This window comes from Taurulus bubalis (assembly GCF_910589615.1).
Source record: "Taurulus bubalis genome assembly, chromosome: 14".
NCBI lineage: Eukaryota > Metazoa > Chordata > Actinopteri > Perciformes > Cottidae > Taurulus > Taurulus bubalis.
The window spans coordinates 26296814-26316857 of record NC_136602.1 but is presented as its reverse complement, the minus strand read 5'-3'; the positions used below and the strand labels follow the sequence as shown (position 1 = coordinate 26316857).

Here is a 20044-nt window from a genome sequence, read left to right as displayed (position 1 = left end):
GGTGGGGGCTTTACACCCACACACTTCCCGATCACACACAAAAATAAATAACACAATAAGAAAATCCAGACTCTGAAGCACAGACACTTTCTCTTTCTGCTTTCACTGCATCTGTAAAAATCTTCCTTCTTGTCAAAACATTAAAATATAAAGAGCAAAGAGAGTTTATTTATAATATAACACAGCAAATATGAACCTCATCAGTCTGTGCTTTAAGTGTTTTATTGTGTTTCAACAGCGCCATCTAGTGTATCCAAGAGGGAAACGCATCAGTGCACCTCCACAGGCTTTCTGGGTAAATGAAGCATGACACAAACTCACAATGGTCAGGGATTAGAGGGCATTTATTGTCCAGAACAAGTGTTTTACTAACACAAAGCTTCAGCTTCATCATCTGATCAGCAGCGAATCACAAATACTGGCTCTGGTTCAAATGTTGGCGCTTCACCTGATAAATCAAATGAATTACTTTTACACAAGATAAAGATATGATCAAACAAGAAACACAATTCATTTATTATAGAGGAATTGTTTTTGTTGATTTTGATTGTCCATCAGGACCATCAGTATTAATATTCTTGATTCAGAAGCATGATTGAATCCTAAAAAAAGAGTCAGAGTGGGTCCTCGATGCTCTGCGTCAAGTCTTCCCCGGGGTGCAGCCCGTAGTGCAGGGTGTCTTTCTGGGCTGCAGCCCAGCTCATATTCGAGGTGGAGAAGCGAGCGGCCCAGTGGCCCTGAGGGTCCACTGTCACCACCCCACCCAGCCCACCCACTCTGGACTCCATGTAGGCCAGGCCTAAATCACTGGCCGCCTCCACCGACTGACCTGAGAACAGAGGAGGGAAGAAACAATACGGTTAGTGTTTGGGATGAAGTGTTCATCCGGAAGTCAGTGCAACATTTAGAACAGATCACCTTCTCTATGACACCACCTGCAGAAATTCTGTGTGTGTGTGTGTGTGTGTGTGTGTGTGTGTTACCTTGCTCCATGTGGAACAGGATGAGTCTGGCTAGAGTGACCTTCATGATGGCTTCTCCGTAGCCTGTAGCTGACACTGCTCCCACCTGGTTGTCAGCATAACCTCCGCTCCCTGCACAGTGAAAATTTAGTTTTTTCAATTTCTATTTTTTTGTTCAGCTAGAAATGGAAACATGCTGTGATAAATTAGCTGTATAGGAGAGAGAGAAAAATAAGTTTGTTCTTACAACCTTTTGTGTCAGAAAATAAAACCTTTTCCAAAACGAGGCCACATTTTTCAACCGAAAGCCTCAAATCTTTTTTTTTTCCAAGCCGGTTGGCAAAAGGATGCAATTACACATCTGTGTCACTAGATGGGAGAGTGTGTCTCTGAGTGGCCACCGACTCCAGACAGTTTAGTCACTCTTTAACTGTCAGTGACAGATTAGACAGGCCTGAAGCGACCAAACTCCACCCGCTGCTCTTCACTAGACAACCAATGTTTAGTGGTGCATTGGTCTGCATCACACACAGTTAGCTATTAACCGGGTTGTCTCTACTGATACCGCACAAGTCAAAGTTCTTCAGGCCAAAGGTCGTCCACAAAAATAAAAACACCTCCCTATTCTAGATAGACTCTCTCTCCCATGTGTTCCCAAACTGAGTGCGAGGACTGACCTATGCAGGGCGTGTCGCCCACCCGTCCCTCCATCTTAATCAGCATCCCACCGGTGGAGGTCGCGCATGCTACGTTGCCCTCGCTGTCGACTGCCACTGCTCCGACCGTGCCCATCTTGTCCCTGCACAGCCACACACATGGGGACGGGAAGAATGACTTCATTTTAGTGGAATGAACATTGAAGGTTGTACACAGTAACCTGGTAACTGAGTTGTAACCGGCTAGAAGCAGGTGAAGAGACATCTTTCTTTATTCCTTTTTTATTCTTTATTATTGCTCTTTGCTCGACCTTTCTTCTTTATTTCTTCATTGTTGATCCTGGTGCTCATTATGATCCAAAAAGGGCTCACGTTCCAATGAATATTCACTCAAGAGGTTCTGAGATATGAGGATTGTATTTAGTTACGTCCAGAGGAATCTGCAGGGGCTTTTCGTTCAGCTAAGTAATTATCCCCCCGTCTCGATTTGGAAAACCTGCCATAATTGAGGATGTTCCAGTCGCTTAAATGGGCCTCTGAGGAGACGAGGGCAGAGAAGTTTTGAGCAAGGAACCCCAGGTGTGTCCTCTCCTAGTCTTTTATACGACAGCTATACGGACCTGCGGTACAGATCGACGGCGTAGAGAGCCGCTGGAATCACCCTGTGACAAACCGCTCCCCGTCAACAGACAAGACAAGTCACATGGGTTTCGTCTCACATTTGGCACTCCACAGGGTTGGTGCCGGCTGCCAGCTTATTTATCCAGCGCATGCGGGAGTGCTCGGTGATAAGGGACTCGGGGGGCACCTCGGGGACGCCCATGGACCGGGCGAACTGATTGGCCCCCTCGGCTGTCAGAAACGTGTGACTGGTCTGAAATAGAGTATCACAGTTCCCATCGATAAAACACATCTAGAAACGATTACGGAACCCGTTTGTACTCGGAAAGCACAAAGTGGGTTTCGAGGTCACGGATAGTTTTCAAACAAGACAGACTGTTATTTTGGTTTCGCTGCCGTGACCATCCCAGGCATGAATGCACGCACCTTGTCCATCACCAGTCTGGCTAGCTGGATGGGGTTGGCTATGTTGCGCACAGCAGACACGGCGCCACTGGCCAGCGTCTTCCCATCCATCACGATGGCGTCCATCTCCACCTCCCCTTTGATGTTCAGCATCGATCCACACCCTGGACATTAAGAGATGGTTTGAGAGGGTCTAGCCCAGGGGTGGGCAAACTTTTTGGCTCAGGGGCCACATTGAATAAAACAAATTGACAGACGGGCCGGGCCAGTATCAGATGGATGGAGAGTGTTTGTGTGAACTTGTCACGGGAGGACAATGTTGCTGACCCAAATGCAGACCACATGAGAGTATCTGGTAAAACAGATTATTGGAGCCAAAGGGAAGGTGGGGAGCCTGTGGTCCGCCACAGGGGGTGCTGGGCGGTGTGAGACCCGTGGCTCTACACTGGACCACGGCGAGGCCGGCAGGGGGCGGTGTGAGAATATAACGTACATGACTCAGCTTTTTTGTTCAACTCGCTGGTTAAATCTTCATCAATTTGTTCTACACGCCGAGTCACTGTTCTGCGTGATAAACTCAATTTTTCAAATTTGTTTTTGCTCTCTGGACATAAGAGACCTGCTGTTTCTACCATACATTCTTTCAAAAACTCTCCTTCAGAGAAAGGCTTGCTGGCTTTTGCTAATTTGAATGCTAGCAAAAAACTTGCCTTGGTGCTTGATTCTTGTATAGCAGTTTGGCGGAGAAAAATATTTTGCTGACTCTTTAAATTGGCTGCCAACCTCTTAGCAGTAGCCGCCCGTTCTGTCGTTGACTGTTGGCTAGCATAGTTAGCACGCTTGGCGGAAAAGTGGCGGCTAATATTGTATTCTTTGAATACTGCAATGGTTTCTTGGCAAATAAGACATACTGCCTCTGATCGTACTTCGGTGAAAAAATACTTAGCAGTCCACAAATTAAAGACTCTGCACTCACTGTGGACTTGTCTTTTCTTGGGTCCACTCATTGTGACAGAAGGGATCACTGCAGGAGGCTGACAGACAGAACCCTATATGTCACGTGACATGAGCGCGCAGGGTCGAATGTGGTTAGTTATGTTAGTTATACTGAGGAAAAATACTCTGCATGCAGCTGTCAGTTCATTTTACAACTCTAAAACTGTTGTAGTACAAACCCTGTCTCCGGCGACAGAAAGTGATTCATATTACCATAATTCTTCTAAAGTTAACGCTTTACGCCATAATTAAAAAGGATTCTGACAGCTAAGAAGTGGAGCTTTTCAGTGGTGGTTTAAATTACGGTAATAAAAAAATAAAAAAGTGTCGCCTTGTCTGTGGGATCAGTGGGGGAGGGGTGGAATTGACCAGCGCAGCACAGCAAGTGTTGCGTGTCGCTCTAGTCCAGCAGAACTCGGCAGGCAGCGGTCCGCACGGCGCCTACAAACTGCTGTAATGCCTCTCTGTTCCCGACTTGATTTTCCCAAAGCACGATGACCACAACAGACCAGCGTTGATGTTTCTTCATGCTTATTTATTGCACAGCGCTCTTTTAGGCTTTTCGTGTGTGTGTTCTGCTGCAGCAGAAAGACCCCTGTAATGCCTTCTGCTGCGCACACGGCTCTGCTGCAGAAGAACACACACACGAAAAGCCTAAAAGAGCGCTGTGCAATAATAATAATAATAATAAGCATGAAGAAACATCAACGCTGGTCTGTTGTGGTCGTCGTGCTTTGGGAAAATCAAGTCGGGAACAGAGAGGCGTTACAGCGGTCTTTACTATAACTTTTTTTTTTTTTTTTTTTTATGTTATAATAATTATAATACTCGGCGGGCCGGATTAAAATGCCCCAAACGGATCCGGCTTTGCCCACCTCGGGTCTAGCCTCTGGGGACACATAATCTCTTGTGCACAGAGTCACAGAATCTGCTGCTGTTAGATCCACCAAACTCTGTAGTTTCCGCCCCCTCCCCTGTGTGCTCCTACGTGACTCTCACAGGAGCTGACAGCCTGTGGAGTCTGTCGAGCTCCGCCTTTCACCGTGATTTGTCTAGTCAGGTGTCCGTCGACATTTTGTGTGAAACTACCCAATGAACACTCAGGAAATCGCTAAGGACCGACCCACCCACCTACGTTGCAAAGTAAACACTGGTTTTCACTTAGATAGACAGCACACTACCCACCTGAAAACCACTGTTTTCTTGCAGTGTACCGCGTGGCGCCACATACGACCATGCGCTGGTAAAAAGTACATAGTACACACATACATACTGAAGAGAATTTAATGATTTATATGTTGTACTGCCTTACTTTGACTAAAGTTTCATGTCCCACTTATACTAAAGAATGTGTCTCGAAAGATGAGCGAAGCTGAGAAGCCACAACTGGTCAAGTTCTCAGTCGCTCTTGACCTTGGCTGAACAGATTAGATACAGAGAGACTGTCTTTGCTGCTGATGTCAACTAGATGTCTGAATTACAGACGGACTCAGCTCCCTTTTTCGCTACTAAGACTGAAACAAATATGAAAGTCAGATAAGGGGGAGTCTCACAGAAATGGGATAAATATCCATTGTTCTTGGAGAACGAGGCCCACTCTCATTTTGGGGGTGTGCTGGCTGTGTGCAGACTGTATGCAGAGCAGACCATCAGGGGAGCTGAGTCCAAGGCCTTGTAGGTATGCATTTCATGTATGTGTGTAATTGCTAAAGAGAGACACATTTTGTTGTACACTTCCATTTTGTTGGAACCTATTGAGAAAAGGCACCAATCATGCACTCAGTACGCCACAGGACTTGCAAAGATCTCCAGAGTCGGGAGGGCAACTCAACCGCTCTTGTGATCCACTCTCACTAGAAGAAGCAAACCAGACTGGAACTGGAACAACCCGACAAATGAGCCAGGTATGCAGTGGTCCCTAAATCACCTGCCGGTGATCAAGGCAATGCACAACAGCTGGGATGAAGGAGAGGGGCGTGGCAGTGGGCGGAAACCGGGGGTGGAGACTTACGAGCAGACAGGGAATCCAACAGTACCCCCCCCTTAACGGGAGCCTCTTGGCGAACCACCGGATCTACCAGGGTTCTGTCGATGGTAGTCTCTAATGAGCCCCGGATCAAGAATCCGAGAACGGGTCACCCAGCACCGTTCCTCTGGGCCATACCCCTCCCAGTCTACCAGGTACTGATATCCCCTACCCCGCCGGCGGACATCCAGGAGGCGATTGACCGTGTAGACGGGGCCCCCCTCAATGAGACGGGGGGGTGGAGGGGGTACAGACGGAGGATTTAAGGGGCTGGAGACAACGGGCTTGAGGATTCGCCGTCGATTCGCCGATCTCCTGTTCTGTTCTGCTGTGCGAAGTAGAGCGGCCCGAGTCTCTCTCCACACGCGCCTACAACGACGGGCATTGCTTTGGACCGAAGGTACGGCAACCTCAACCTCCTGGCTGGGGAACAGGGGAGGCTGAAAACCCAAAGAGGCCTCAAATGGGGACAGCCCGGTGGCAGTAGATGTGTGGGAATTGTGGGCGTACTCGACCCACGGAAAGTGACGGCTCCATGACGAGGGATTGGTGGCGGTCACACACACCTGAGGATGGCCTCGAGCTCCTCGTTCATCCTCTCAGTCTGGCCATTATTCTGTGGGTGGAATCCTGAGGAGAGGCTGGCCGTGGCGCCGAGGGTGTGACAGAAGGCCTTCCACAACTGGGATGAAAACTGAGGACCGCGGTCCGAAACTATGTCCGCCGGGATGCCATGAAGCCTCACCACATGTAGAACTAGCAGATCGGCGGTTTCACAGGCCGATGGAAGCTTGGGCAGGGGAATTAAGTGAGCAGCCTTTGAAAACCGGTCCACAACCGTCAGAATGACGGTGTTGGTGTCAGATGGAGGGAAACCAGTAACGAAATCCACAGCGATATGGGACCACGGCCGTTGGGGCACAGGAAGTGGTCTGAGTAACCCCACGGAAGGTTGATGCGAAGCCTTGTTGCGGGCGCACGTAGTGCAGGCAAGTACATACGAACGCGTATCCTCCTCGACGGACGGCCACCAAAAGATGCGGCGGAGCCAGTTTATAGTTCGGCGGATGCCCGGGTGGCCCGAAAGACGGGATTTGTGGGCCCACCGCAGGACTTGGGAACGGGCGGCCTCAGGAACAAACAGGCGGTTCGGGGGACCTCCTCCGGGGTCAGGCTGGGTGTGCTGGGCCTCACGTACCACCCTCTCAATCTCCCAGGTGACTGCACCCAGCACGCACGAGGCGGGCAGGATGGTGTCAAGAGTAGAACCTCCCTCCTCCGGAGCAAACTGACGGGAGAGTGCGTCCGGCTTGGTGTTCTTGTGCCCTGGCCGGAAGGTGATGGTGAAGTTGAAGCGTGTGAAGAACAAAGCCCAGCGGGCCTGGCGGGAATTGAGGCGTCTCGCCGAATGGATATCTTCCAAATTGTGGTGGTCGGTCCATACAATGAAGGGAAGCACCGATCCCTCCAGCCAGTGCCTCCACTCCTCCAAGGCCAACATACGTCATAATTCCTCTCCGCCGGGGACAATCTGCGGGAGAAGAAGGCACAAGGATGGAGCTTGGAGTCGGAAGCGGACCGCTGGGAAAGTACAGCTCCGACTCCGGTGTCCGAGGCGTCCACCTCGACGACAAACTGGCGGGTCTCGTCTGGGTGGACCAGGATCGGGGCCGAGACGAACCGATCCTTGAGGGCACGAAAAGCCCCGTCGGCCTCTGGGGTCCATGAAAAACGGACCTTGGAAGAGGTGAGTCGTGTCAGTGGTTCTGCCGTTTGGCTGTAGTTCCGGATGAACCGACGATAGAAATTGGCGAACCCCAGAAACTGCTGAAGCTTCTTTCTTGAAGTGGGCACCGGCCACTCCGTTACTGCCTTAACCTTCTCGGGGTCCTTTCTCACCTGACCGTCCTCGATAAAGACCCCCAGGAACTGCACAGATGTAACGTGGAACTCACACTTCTCAGCCTTCACGAAGAGCTGATTCTCCAACAGCCGTTGTAAAACCAGGCGAACATGGTTGGTGTGCTCCTGGGGGTTCGGGGAGAAGATGAGAATGTCGTCAATATACACAAACACAAAACGGTTCAAGAAGTCGTGGAGGACATCGTTCACCAGGGCCTGAAAGACGGCAGGGGCATTAGTTAGTCCAAACGGCATCACCAAATATTCAAAGTGTCCCAGGGGTGTGTTAAAGGCAGTCTTCCATTCGTCCCCCTCGCGAATTCGGACCAGGTGGTAAGCGTTGCGGAGATCCAGCTTGGTGAATATCTTGGCTCCAGCTAGGGATTCGAACACAGAGGACATCAACGGCAACGGATATTTATTCTTGATAGTGATTTGATTCAAACCTCTGTAGTCGATGCAGGGACGGAGGCTCTTATCCTTCTTCGAGACGAAGAAGAAACCCGGTCCCACAGGTGATGAAGAGGGGCGTATGATTCCAGCGGCGACCGAGTCCGTGATGTACCTCTCCATGGACTCACGTTCTGGCCGGGAGAGATTATATAACCGGCTCGAGGGAAGTGGAGCGCCCGGGAGCAGGTCAATGGCACAATTGTATGGACGATGAGGGGGAAGTGAAAGAGCCCGCTCCTTGCTGAACGCCTCTCCCAAATCCACATACTCCTGAGGCACTGCGACGAGGCCAGGACCGGTGTCAGACTCGCTGGGGGGAGTAACCTGACGGGGCAGCGCAGATCTGAGGCAGCGAGAATGACAAGCAGAACTCCAGCCGGTGATCCTACCTCCAGCCCAATCAATCTGAGGATTATGCTCCTTGAGCCAGGGAAGTCCCAGAACCAAGGGTGTCTGGGGGGACGGAAACGCATAGAACCGGGTATTCTGACTGTGATTGCCAGACACGTGCAGGGAAATTGGCTGAGTCCAGTGTGTTATCTCCGCCAGTGAACTGCCATCCAATGCGCTCACCAGCAGAGTGCGCTCTAGCGCCTCCACAGGAATTCCTTGACTCCTAATAAAGTCAGTGTCCAAAAAGTTCTGTTCAGCCTCGGAATCAATGAGGGCTGACAGGTGCACAGGCCCTGATGACAGCCTCAGGGTGGCAGGAAACAATGACCGAGGCTCAGACTGGGGAATTCTCCTTGACCCACTCGCCAGCACCCCCACTCCTACTGACGAGCTCTCTCTTTTGGCCGAGCGGAGCGCACGGCCCTGCGGTGTCCCGACTCCCCGCAGTACAGGCAGCTTCCTGTGCGGAGGCGTCTCTCTCTTTCCTCCTGAGAGAGATGAATCCGCCCGAGCTGCATCGGCTCCGGTTCCAACGGGGGAGGGGCCGAGGAAGGGGAGCGGGCGCGCGTCTGGCCGTACCGTCCGACCGGGCTCGGGGGCTGAGAGCCGGCAGCGGAAGAAAACTGACGCACCGGATTGGAAAACCGGTAGTGCCTCTCCCGACGGCGTTCCCGAATACGGTTGTCCATCCTGACTGTGAGAGCGATGAGCTCCTCTAAGGAATCCGGTTCGTCCCGGACAGCCAGTTCATCTCTCAGAAGCTCCGACAGACTGCAGCGGTATATTCCCTTCAGCGCCTCACTCCCCCATCCCGACTCCGCCGCCAGAATCTGGAAATCCACGGAGTATTCTGCTGCGCTGGTGGACCCCTGGCGGAGACTGAGCAGGCGCTGTACAACGTCCCGGGTGTACACCAGGTGGTCGAATACGCTCTCGAAAGCCTCCTTGAAGCGCTCGTAGGAGACCCGAGTAGAGCGTCTGTGGAGCCACGCCTCAGCCCAGACCAGCGCCTTACCACGTAGCAAACCCACCGTATATGCCACCTTCGCATTGTCCGAGGCGTACGTGCGGGGCTGCTGGGTGAAAACAAACCGACACTGGAGCATGAACCCTCGGTACTCCCCAGACGCTCCACCATAAGGCGCAGGAGAGGGAACAAAGGACTCACGGGTGCAGGCGGACTCCTCGTCCTCCGGGACCGGTTCCGCGGCGGGGCGGCGCAACGAGAGGTTGTGCAACATGCCTCCGATCTCCTCCATCTAGGACCCGATGGTACGCTGGGAGTTCAGTAAGTCCTGCAACACCTGCTGGTGTTGGCCGAGGAGAGCGCCCTGCGAGGCAACCGCCCCCTGCAGCTGATCTGCAGCAAGCGATGCTGCTGCGGCGGCTGGGTCCGTCATCTTTGGTCGGGTTGTTCTGTTAGAGAGGGTGTGGTGTTGAGGACCCAAATGCACAGACGCAGCAGTTCAAGTTCCAAGGGCGGACTTTATTGCGACAAAACAAAACACAACGAATAGACAAACTAATACCAACGGTAATGTCCAGCGAACACAGGAGATCCACCTCCCCTGCTCCAGAGTCGGGAGGGCAACTCAATCACTCTTGTGAAGGCTGCTCTTGAAGCACGCCGGACGGATTACGCTCCAGAGTCGGGAGGGCAACTCAACCGCTCTTGTAGTCAATGCTCTTGAAGCACACCAGACTGATTCCGCTCCAGAGTCGGGAGGGCAACTCAACCGCTCTTGTGATCCACTCTCACCAGAAGAAGCAAACCAGACTGGAACTGGAACAACCCGACAAATGAGCCAGGTATGCAGTGGTCCCTAAATCACCTGCCGGTGATCAAGGCAATGCACAACAGCTGGGATGAAGGAGAGGGGCGTGGCAGTGGGCGGAAACCGGGGGTGGAGACTTACGAGCAGACAGGGAATCCAACATAGTGCTGAGACATCCACTGACCATTACAACCTCACACAGCACAGTGGCGTATGTTACTGGGAAGTCTTTCACGCTGACATCCGTACGACAGAACCGAATTGAACAGATAATCACACGAGCCAACATCACATACACTCATGAGGGAGTGAATGCTGCCAAAGGAATGGGGGAGGGCTCTCCACATTGCTGTGAGAAAAGAGTAGCTACAGAAATAAAAGCGTCAGAAAAATTAGAGTCAGAAGTTTTAAAAGATCCCGAACTGACATTATTCACAGATGGCTGTTGCTACAAACACCCTGAAGAAGGTCTGTGGCAGTCCACTGAGGGTCTGCCCATCCCCCAGCCAAGTTACTGAGAGACTTGATTTCAGAAGCACATGGACCAGGACATGTTGCTCAAAAAGAAGTTAAGCGACTTCTTTCATCGTGGTGGCATCCATTCATGACAGAGACTATACAAGACCCAAATATAAGACCCACAGTGCGAGTGGGCAGCGGCAAACAAAGAATACCAAAACTTCCTGGACAGGAAGTAGTAATGGATTATACTGACATGTTGGAAAGTGTGTGGGGGCAACGTTACTTGCTGGTGCTGGTGGATGCATACACCGGCTGGCCTGAAGCGTACCCCTGTCGCCGGGAGGATGCGTCCTCGGTTATTAAAGCACTGGTGAACCACTACATTCCAACACATGGGTTTCCTAGGAAGATACGATCCGATAATGGGACCCATTTTAAGAACAAAGATCTCCAACTGGTGGAGCAATTGTTGGGCTTGAAACACCGATTTGGGTCCGTGTACCATCCTCAGTCGCAGGGAAAGGTAGAGAGAATGAACAGGAGTTTGACATCAAAGCTGGGAAAGATATGCAGGGATAGAAAGCTGACCTGGGTGGTGGCACTGCCGATAGCCCTCATGTCAGTGCGCATGTCGGTTAACTCATCCACTGGTTACACCCCGTTTGAGTTACACACAGGTACTCCATTTCCAGGACCAGGGCAGCCATGCTTGGAGGAAGTGAGTATGAAACACCTCCCACACAAAGAATATTATGCATTGGTCAACTGTATGCGTTCCAGATTTGACAGACAACCCAAGAGCCCGCCGGAGGAGACAGAACTGATACCAGAGACCGCCCCGACCACTCACGTCCTCCTCAAGGTGCTCAAGCGGAAGTGGACGGAGCCACGGTGGACGGGACCGTTCGAGGTCACCGAGAGGACCTCGCACGCCGTGCGGCTCAAAGGAAAAGGAGAAGTGTGGTATCACCTCTCCCAGTGTGCTCCAGCGCCGGCCACCAAAAGAGGCCCTGCGCTTCAGACACGGAGTGCAAAAGAGGCAGAATAATCCTCGCACCAGTGTCCATCGTGACTCAGGCAGTCTACCCTGAGTCACAGAAGAAAGAAGAGGACCAAAGGGGGTGGGAGAGGAACGGTTCTCCCCTCCAACAACGGAGTGCCAATCCGCATCTCATCAACAGCAAGAAACTGTTAGGGTGTAAGACCCAGGTTTTTAAATGAAGGTTTGATTCATGTTCGTACTCGGTAAACGCCCACTAGATTTTGTGTACCCCAAGCAATTGTCAGAAATTTATGAATGTCACGGTTGGCTGTTAAATCCAGAAACTGAAGTGGTAAGAAACGTTAAAGATAACTTGCATGCCATCTGGTGGGAACCGTATGAGGTAATAGTAGATAAACTGTCTAAATAAATCCATTTTCCGCTCATTGTGCAACCGTATCATCGTGACAGCCATTGAAGGAAAGATGCCAATAGCCCCTCCCGCTTATCAAATGAGTCAATTTGATCCCCTTCATGAATCCGTGTATGCTCCGATGGCTCAATTAGATGAGCAATATGACTCACTGTTCCAAGACATTGTTGTGCTGTAGAAATCATTGTGTTGAGCTGTATAGTTGACCTCAGTAAAAACCGAGGTCAAAAGGGGGACTGAAGAGAATTTAATGATTTATATGTTGTACTGCCTTACTTTGACTAAAGTTTCATGTCCCACTTATACTAAAGAATGTGTCTCGAAAGCTGAGCGAAGCTGAGGAGCCACAACTGGTCAAGTTCTCAGTCGCTCTTGACCTTGGCTGAACAGATTAGATACAGAGAGACTGTCTTTGCTGCTGATGTCAGCTAGATGTCTGAATTACAGACGTACTCAGCTCCCTTTTTCGCTACTAAGACTGAGACAAATATGAAAGTCAGATAAGGGGGAGTCTCACAGAAATGGGATAAATATCCATTGTTCTTGGAGAACGAGGCCCACTCTCATTCTGGGGGTGTGCTGACTGTGTGCAGACTGTATGCAGAGCAGACCATCAGGTAAGCTGAGTCCAAGGCCTTGTAGGTATGCATTTCATGTTTGTGTGTAATTGCTAAATAAATAACCTTAACTGTAATATAACCTGTTCTGTCAATTCTTGAACACTCGAGGAATATCCTGGCGAGGAGGATTCCTTTTCAATACATACATACATACATACATACATACATTCATTTATACATACATACATACAGAGTACATATGTTGTTCTTGTTCTGAAAACTGTTCCTGAAAAAACAAAACTGAAACTAAAACATGCACATTGTGTAAACATTGTGAATCGTTCGTTTTTCTATAGTACATATTTTGACTCAAATATATATAGTAAATATACATTTTTCATTTGCACACACCCCATGAAGCTTGGTCTGGAGTATGAAGCCATTTCTCAATCCTATTTCATCTCAGTCCCTCTCTCATTTTGATGAAAGTAGTGAGAGACAACACTTCTACTCAGCTGAGATTGTTCTGCAATTTTTTAACATGGGTATATCAGCCCTGCTGATAGAAAAAATGTTGGACACAATACAGACAATATGACTATCTTTAAGAGCTACAATAAGAAGAAAGAAATACATGTTTTGGAAGGTATTATTAATAATGCCGCAAACAACTCCAAACTCTCACGGTCATCTTATTGAAATGTGGAAAATGAAAGTATGACAAAAAGGAATCATATATATTGTGATTATTATATACTTAGGTCATAAGATGAACTGATATACTGCCTGTATGTGAAACCAAAACGCATGCAAATGAACCTGAAACACGTGTAGAACATGTGACAAGCATTCAGATTTAGATACAGGGGAGAGGAAGTGACATCCCACTGCGTATGTCTTTAATAAATCCTGTTGAGCCCTAGCGGGGACCCTTTTATATCAGGTCACAAGGTACAAATCAAGAAAAAAACATGGTATAAATAAAATAAAACATGTTAGGTATCAAATTAAACATAAACATCAGGGCTACAATAATACATAATCCCTGTGTACAACCTCTAAACACAACACAATAAATAGGATTAGGGTTTAGGGTGAGGGCTTAAAGGGCTACATGTTTTTTTACATTACCTGCATTGAAGGTGGGGTCGTTCTCCATGTGGTTCACGGCCTCCACCACGGCGTCCATGCTGCTGCCTCCCCCCCGGAGCACGGCGTACCCTGTGCGGGCTGAGGAGCACACCCCCAACATAAACTTTTCGGAGCGCTCCTTCGGGACCTTAGCAGCCCCTCCGTGGACCACCACCACTGGAAACATGTCAATCACCTGGTTGAGGCAAGGCAAGGCAAGGTTATTATTGTTACTGTTATATTAATAATCATATGTTCTGTTTATTAATCATATACTGTGTAAAGGCTTGTGACTTCTCATTGGCAAACTACTTGATTAAGTCCGGAGACCATTTGTCTCTGTCTGAGGAACAGGCAGTTCCTTGTTATCACATGAACATGCCGCTGCCAATCTAAAGACGTCACAGGGGCCTCTGTTGATTGTTTAGCTTAAAGTATTTAACTGACATCCCTCTGCTCGTTCATTGAGCAGTCCAGGATACGCAATTCACAAACCATGTTGTGTAATTCTTCTCTGCTACTTCCTTGCAACGAATAAATGTCCTGATCAATGATTTTACCACTTTGTGTCGAGTACATTTTTCTCACAAAAAAACAATTATGAACATTCATTAAAACATAAAAAACAGTCAAAAAGCAAAATAAATGAATAAAAGTTGCAGTGCAGTTTAAGAAATAAAATGCAGTAGTGAGATGCAGTAATTGAATCTGGTTCAGTTAAAGGCAGCAGCAAACAGAAACGTCTTCAATGTGGACTTAAAGGAGCTGAGGGTCTCAGCAGACCTGCAGCTTTCAGGGACCTGGTTCCAGATATGTGGAGCAGAAAAACTGAACGCTGCTTCTCCATGTTTAGTTCTGACTCTTGGAACAGAAAGTAGACCCGTCCCAGACGACCCGAGGGGTCGGGATGGTTCATAAGGTTGCAGCAGGTGGGTCAATATCACTATAAAGTGCCTCTGGTGTCCTCATCAGAATCACTCAGTTATTATGAAAATGTAACAGAATAATGAAACTCTGAGGTGCTTTTATAAATTGCCAAACATTTACACACATAGAAATACAATGATAAGTCTCTTAAAATGTGTTTTCATTATCTTATACTGTTTTGTTTCATTTGCTGTACGTGATTGTTGCATGTCCAACACACTGCTCTGCTAACTACAGTGTGTGTAATAGATGGTTAAATGATATTAAATCCCCCCAAAAATGATGGTTTTATTGTCCACAACAAGTCATGAGTCATTTTGATCATGTATATTCTATTTTCATAATCATATTGAATATTTTTCACGTGTCCCTGACATTGCTGTCCACCCTGTCATTATGGAGTAACTTCCCCTTTAAGAAAACCTCTCATGTTTTCAGTGACATCACTACCACTAATGTGTTTTTCTTCACTGGAGGCTGAAACAGTTGCATGTTGCAGACTAAGTATTTACACTTGTATATCGTAGTTTTCATCCTATTATCGTGTGCAGTGTTATGTTGTCAAGATTACCATGTCCACTCTGTCATAGTGAAATATCTATTAATATAAAAACCTATCACAAATTCAAAATCTATTTGTTAAACAGTACACAGTCACCTTGCTAACTGAATCATGTTGCTAACTGAAGGTCCATCAGGTGCTCAATAAATGCTAACATTAGCCAAAAATGTCCACTATGTCATTGTCTACCCTGTCAGCAAATTTTCCATTGCAGGGTGGATATTATTTGCATAATTTAGTTATCCAAATACTTTACCCATCAAATAAAATATGTTGTTGAGAAAGGGACTTAATGTCTTTCTGAAAATATACAATTTATAATCACTATGTAATTACAATCTATTTACTCTACTTTAAATGTGTCCATGACAGGGTAGACATATGTGGCTGTTTGCAAGTACATTGTCATCATGCAGTTACTTTATAAAAAAGTGTGGGAGCTTGACCAACATGCAGGGCCCTAAACCATTCAGTGCTTTATTAACAACTGGAGTGATGTAATCCACTTTCCTGGTCTTAGTGACGACTCGGGCTGCAGCGTTCTGATCGACTTTTTACAGAGGCCCGTGTCAAGGCTCCTGAAAATAAAAGCATGGACAAGTTTCTCCAAATCCTGTTGAGACATAAGTCCTCTAACCCTTGATTTATTCTTCAGGTGATAGTAGGCTGATTATGTAATTGTCTTGATATGGCTGTTCAGGTTGAGGCCTGAATCCATAACCACAAGACTCACAAACAGTTTCTACCCGCAGGCCATCAGGCTGGTGAACAGCTCTTATTGTAATTCTGTGGGTAAGGAAGATCCAGCAAAATAAGCGTTTCATTGTACAGAGTAACTGTCTGTTATCTGTGCATATGACAAAAAATATATTGAATAACTACACCTAGAATGCATAGAGTTTGAGCTTCATTTATTTTCTGCATTACTGCCTCTGTTTTCAACAACAACAACAAGAACAACATGCTCCCAACTGCCTCTGACTAAACCCTAAATACTGCACCTACATACCTGTCTAGTATGTGATGTGATGGAAGATTTTCTCTGTCAATCTGTCAAGGAGGAAAGAAGTCGTCTCTGTCCGTTTATTCCTTGCAAGAAGGAAAGGTATGCAGCAGCTACTCAGAGCAGTGACACAAGATTCAACAACACAGAAGTCACAGCATTATTTATACAACATGAGGGTTACGCCCCTAAACCAGTCAGACAAAGAAAAGGGAGGAGTCGTGGTTTCTACGAGAACTTTAAAGAATAAGTTACCTCTCCTTCGTCCTGAAGGGTCAGCTCCTTATCTGATTAATCAATCGTATTGGTATTGATCATAAGAGAGCATCCCTGTCTACTCAGTACTTTTCTGTCACGGTTCAGCGCCACACTTTTCTTTAAGTTATTTTCATCCTGTCTGCCTGTCTGTATTCTAACTGTCCTGTCATTTCAGATCCTGCCTCACGCCCCCTTCATCAGTCACTCCCTCCTCGTCAGCCCTCATTTCTTGCACCTGGCCCATCCCTGTCTCACCTTTAGCACATCCCCTCATTAGTCGTCACTACTTAGGTCCCCTCACTTGCACTTGTCCCCTGCCAGATTGTCTTGTGTTTTGAACCTAGCTCTCCAGCATTCCTTGTGTGTAACCTGTAGTCACCTGTTAAGTAAAAGAATCATATTCTGTACCTCTGCCTTCCTGAGTTGTGCTTTTGGGTCCTTGGGTTATCGGGCCGTTACACTTTTCCACTTGACTAAATCACTCTTTTATAAAACTCCTGATCAACTTAGTTATATTTTTCTATAACATGACACTACTATATTTGACCATTACAGTGATGATCTGTTTTTGATCTTTTTAATTTCTTTAAAAATGCTCTCGGGCTATTACATTTTATTTCTGGCATTTTGTTCAACATTTCCCTTTTTGATGCATTGTATAACATATTTTTAAATGCATTCTGTAAATAAGCTTTCCTTGCATCAGTAAAAATATGTATCAGGAAAATGTACTTAACGTATCACAAGTACGTACTCATGCTCTCATGCAAACTTGCTTTTCTTCTAAAAACAAAACGTTATTCTTTCATATCTTCCAGCTGATATGAAATGATGCAACGCCAGTTCGTGGATATTTATGGTTGTAATCATGTGTTTATTGGACCTTTACGACGTAACGACGACATTTTTGTTGGAATGTTATGGATTTATGGATAAATATGAGGCGTCATCGGTGAGTTGCCTGGATTTTGCTATTGTTTGTTTGTTTGTTGTCTGACAAAAGTCTGGTTTGTAGCTGCTGTGGTGGTCTGATCTTGAAACGGGTCACACAGCTGGAATCACAAGAATCGTAGGTTTCCAGAAACATATGGCACTCGGCAGTGGTGTAGTCCAGGGTATATGCAGGTATACGCCGTATACCCACTTATTTTTCAGTCAGCATTGCGTATACCCACTTCTCAATCACCGCTGGTGCCTGGTGCACATTATTTAGCAGTGCATGGGTCACTCACAGGCGGTCCGGGTCCGGACCCAGTCGCTGTTGTCTGTGGACACTGGACCAAAATCCAATTATTATTTCCGAATTATTAACTGTTGATGGATCGCTTCTATTTCACCGGCGCAGCTTTTACTGCCTTTGCGGCTCTCGTTCATTGGTCCAGGAAACACATGCCTTGTAAATCCTCTCACACACTCGACCAATCACATGTGTGTATTCCGTTAAGCCCCGCCCTCGACTCTTGTGCCATATTCACACACATGGAGCGACAGGAGAGAGATCAGATAGTTGAAAAAAGTACGTGAATCAGAGAAATTATTTCACTTGGCGCTCCAAAAAGAGAAATGTGGGCCGCTTAACCAGAGCCTTTCACCAAGAATGGAGTGACTGTAGTGACTGGAGTGATGTTTATTATTCCCACAATCAGTTCAAGAGCAGTGCGACTCATGTTCAGCGATATTAAAATCAGCGATGTGAAGCGCCACTACGAGACAAAGCACATGGACCGACTCGCATCCGAAATTAAGGCACAGAAAAATAAACCTAAAGCCCAATATGATCAGAACCCTAACACATGAATTAATATGATGACAGAACCCTAACACATGAATTAATATGATCACAGAACCCTAATACATGAACTAACTGACCAACACTGATGTTTACAGAGGAGAAATGAGCTGAAACAAGTGATTTAATAACCAGGTAAAGGCCCTGCACACACATTTCTCTTTTTAGATGACAAGAATATAATATCTTAGCTCTTTTGATTGACATCATTTGACGCCAGAATAAACTGAATTTGAAGCGGCAGGACAATTCAGTTTAATTAATATTTCTAAAATTAACGACTTTATTTTATTTATTGAATTAATTTATATAGTCTGTATGTATTATTAGATAATGTATTATTTATAATTATTCCAGTTAAATGGAAAATCTGTAATAATAAATATTATAGATGTTAACTAATTTAACTTTATTGAATTTGACAGTCTTTTGTTGACACTATTCAGACGTTAAAACGGTTGGCTACTTCAATACACATAGCACAAAATCATATAGCACAAATGTGACATTATTGTGATGTTCCAGACCTTTGCTTGAGGAAATTCTCTCGAACTGGACCTTGCTGAATTTGAGTTGAATACCCCTGTAGTAGTGGCTCAATGTTATTTCATAGGATAGTGAAGGCACGAGTCATGACCCGCCCTACTCTGCCTCTAATTGGCTAGTACTCGATGTCTGCGCTGGTTAGATTGGTTAGGTTTTTAGCGCGAGTGGAGAGAACTGATGATAAGCCAATCAGAGGCAGAGTAGGGGCGGGTCTTAATAAGCAAAAATGTTTTGCCTATAGACAAATTTGTTAATTTACTTTGAATTATTACCCTTTACAAAAACGTAATGAACAGGTAAGATAAAGCGAGCCATTCAAACAACAATTTCTTTTTAAAATTGCAAACGTCCTCGCGAAACTACATCAGCCAGCAGCTCAGCTACTGATAGTGAGGCTACACCGGAGCTGCTAACTGTTAGCTCCGTTAACATCAGCCCAGCGCCCGCGCTCACTCCGTCCCCCTCCCTCGTTGAAGAGGATGCCGACAGGGAAGGAGATGAAGACGTCAATAACGGTGGGTCTCACTTCTATATTATAAGATTTTGTTTTCGGTTTATAGTTTTTAAAATGTAGAATTATTAAGTCTAGCATTTTCTGATTCTAGTGGTGCTAGTTAGTGAAGAGAATTTAATGATTTATATGTTGTACTGCCTTACTTTGACTAAAGTTTCATGTCCCACTTGTACTAAAGAATGTGTCTCGAAAGCTGAGCGAAGCTGAGAAGCCACAACTGGTCAAGTTCTCAGTCGCTCTTGACCTTGGCTGAGTCCAAGGCCTTGTAGGTATGTATTTCATGTATGTGTGTAATTGCTAAATAAATAACCTTAACTGTAATATAACCTGTTCTGTCAATTCTTGAACACTCGAGGAATATCCTGGCAAGGAGGATTCCTTTTCAGTTGGTGACCCTGACGTGATTGACGAACAGGTTACCGAGGTGGATTTCTTCAACTCTCCGGGAAACCAAACGGGTACCCAGCCCTTCTAAAAAGGTTGAGAAGTCAATTGAGCTTCAGTTTATTTGTCGGAGAGATTTTTGGAATTCGCCGTTTTCTAAATTTATAATATTGATAAATACATGAAGTGCATATGAGTTGTAAATTTATATATAAATTGCTTTGCTTTGCGGTAGGTTTGGGAAGCCTCACGATTGCGATTATCAGTGAAAGAATCCTGCGGTAGGTTTGGGAAGCCTCACGAT

General features: G+C 46.7%; 1 protein-coding gene across 1 annotated transcript; it reads right to left on the bottom strand.

Annotated features, from left to right (window-relative positions):
• Positions 1–392: 392 nt before the first annotated feature.
• On the bottom strand, positions 393–16328 carry asrgl1 (asparaginase and isoaspartyl peptidase 1). The gene is made up of 7 exons (XM_079230086.1): positions 16256–16328; positions 13758–13953; positions 2666–2808; positions 2338–2492; positions 1640–1761; positions 984–1094; positions 393–829 (listed from the first exon to the last, which is right to left on the bottom strand). Exons 2-7 carry the CDS (start codon positions 13942–13944, stop codon positions 615–617), a joined length of 933 nt encoding a protein of 310 aa, XP_079086212.1. The 5' UTR covers positions 13945–13953; positions 16256–16328; the 3' UTR covers positions 393–614.
• Positions 16329–20044: the final 3716 nt, after the last annotated feature.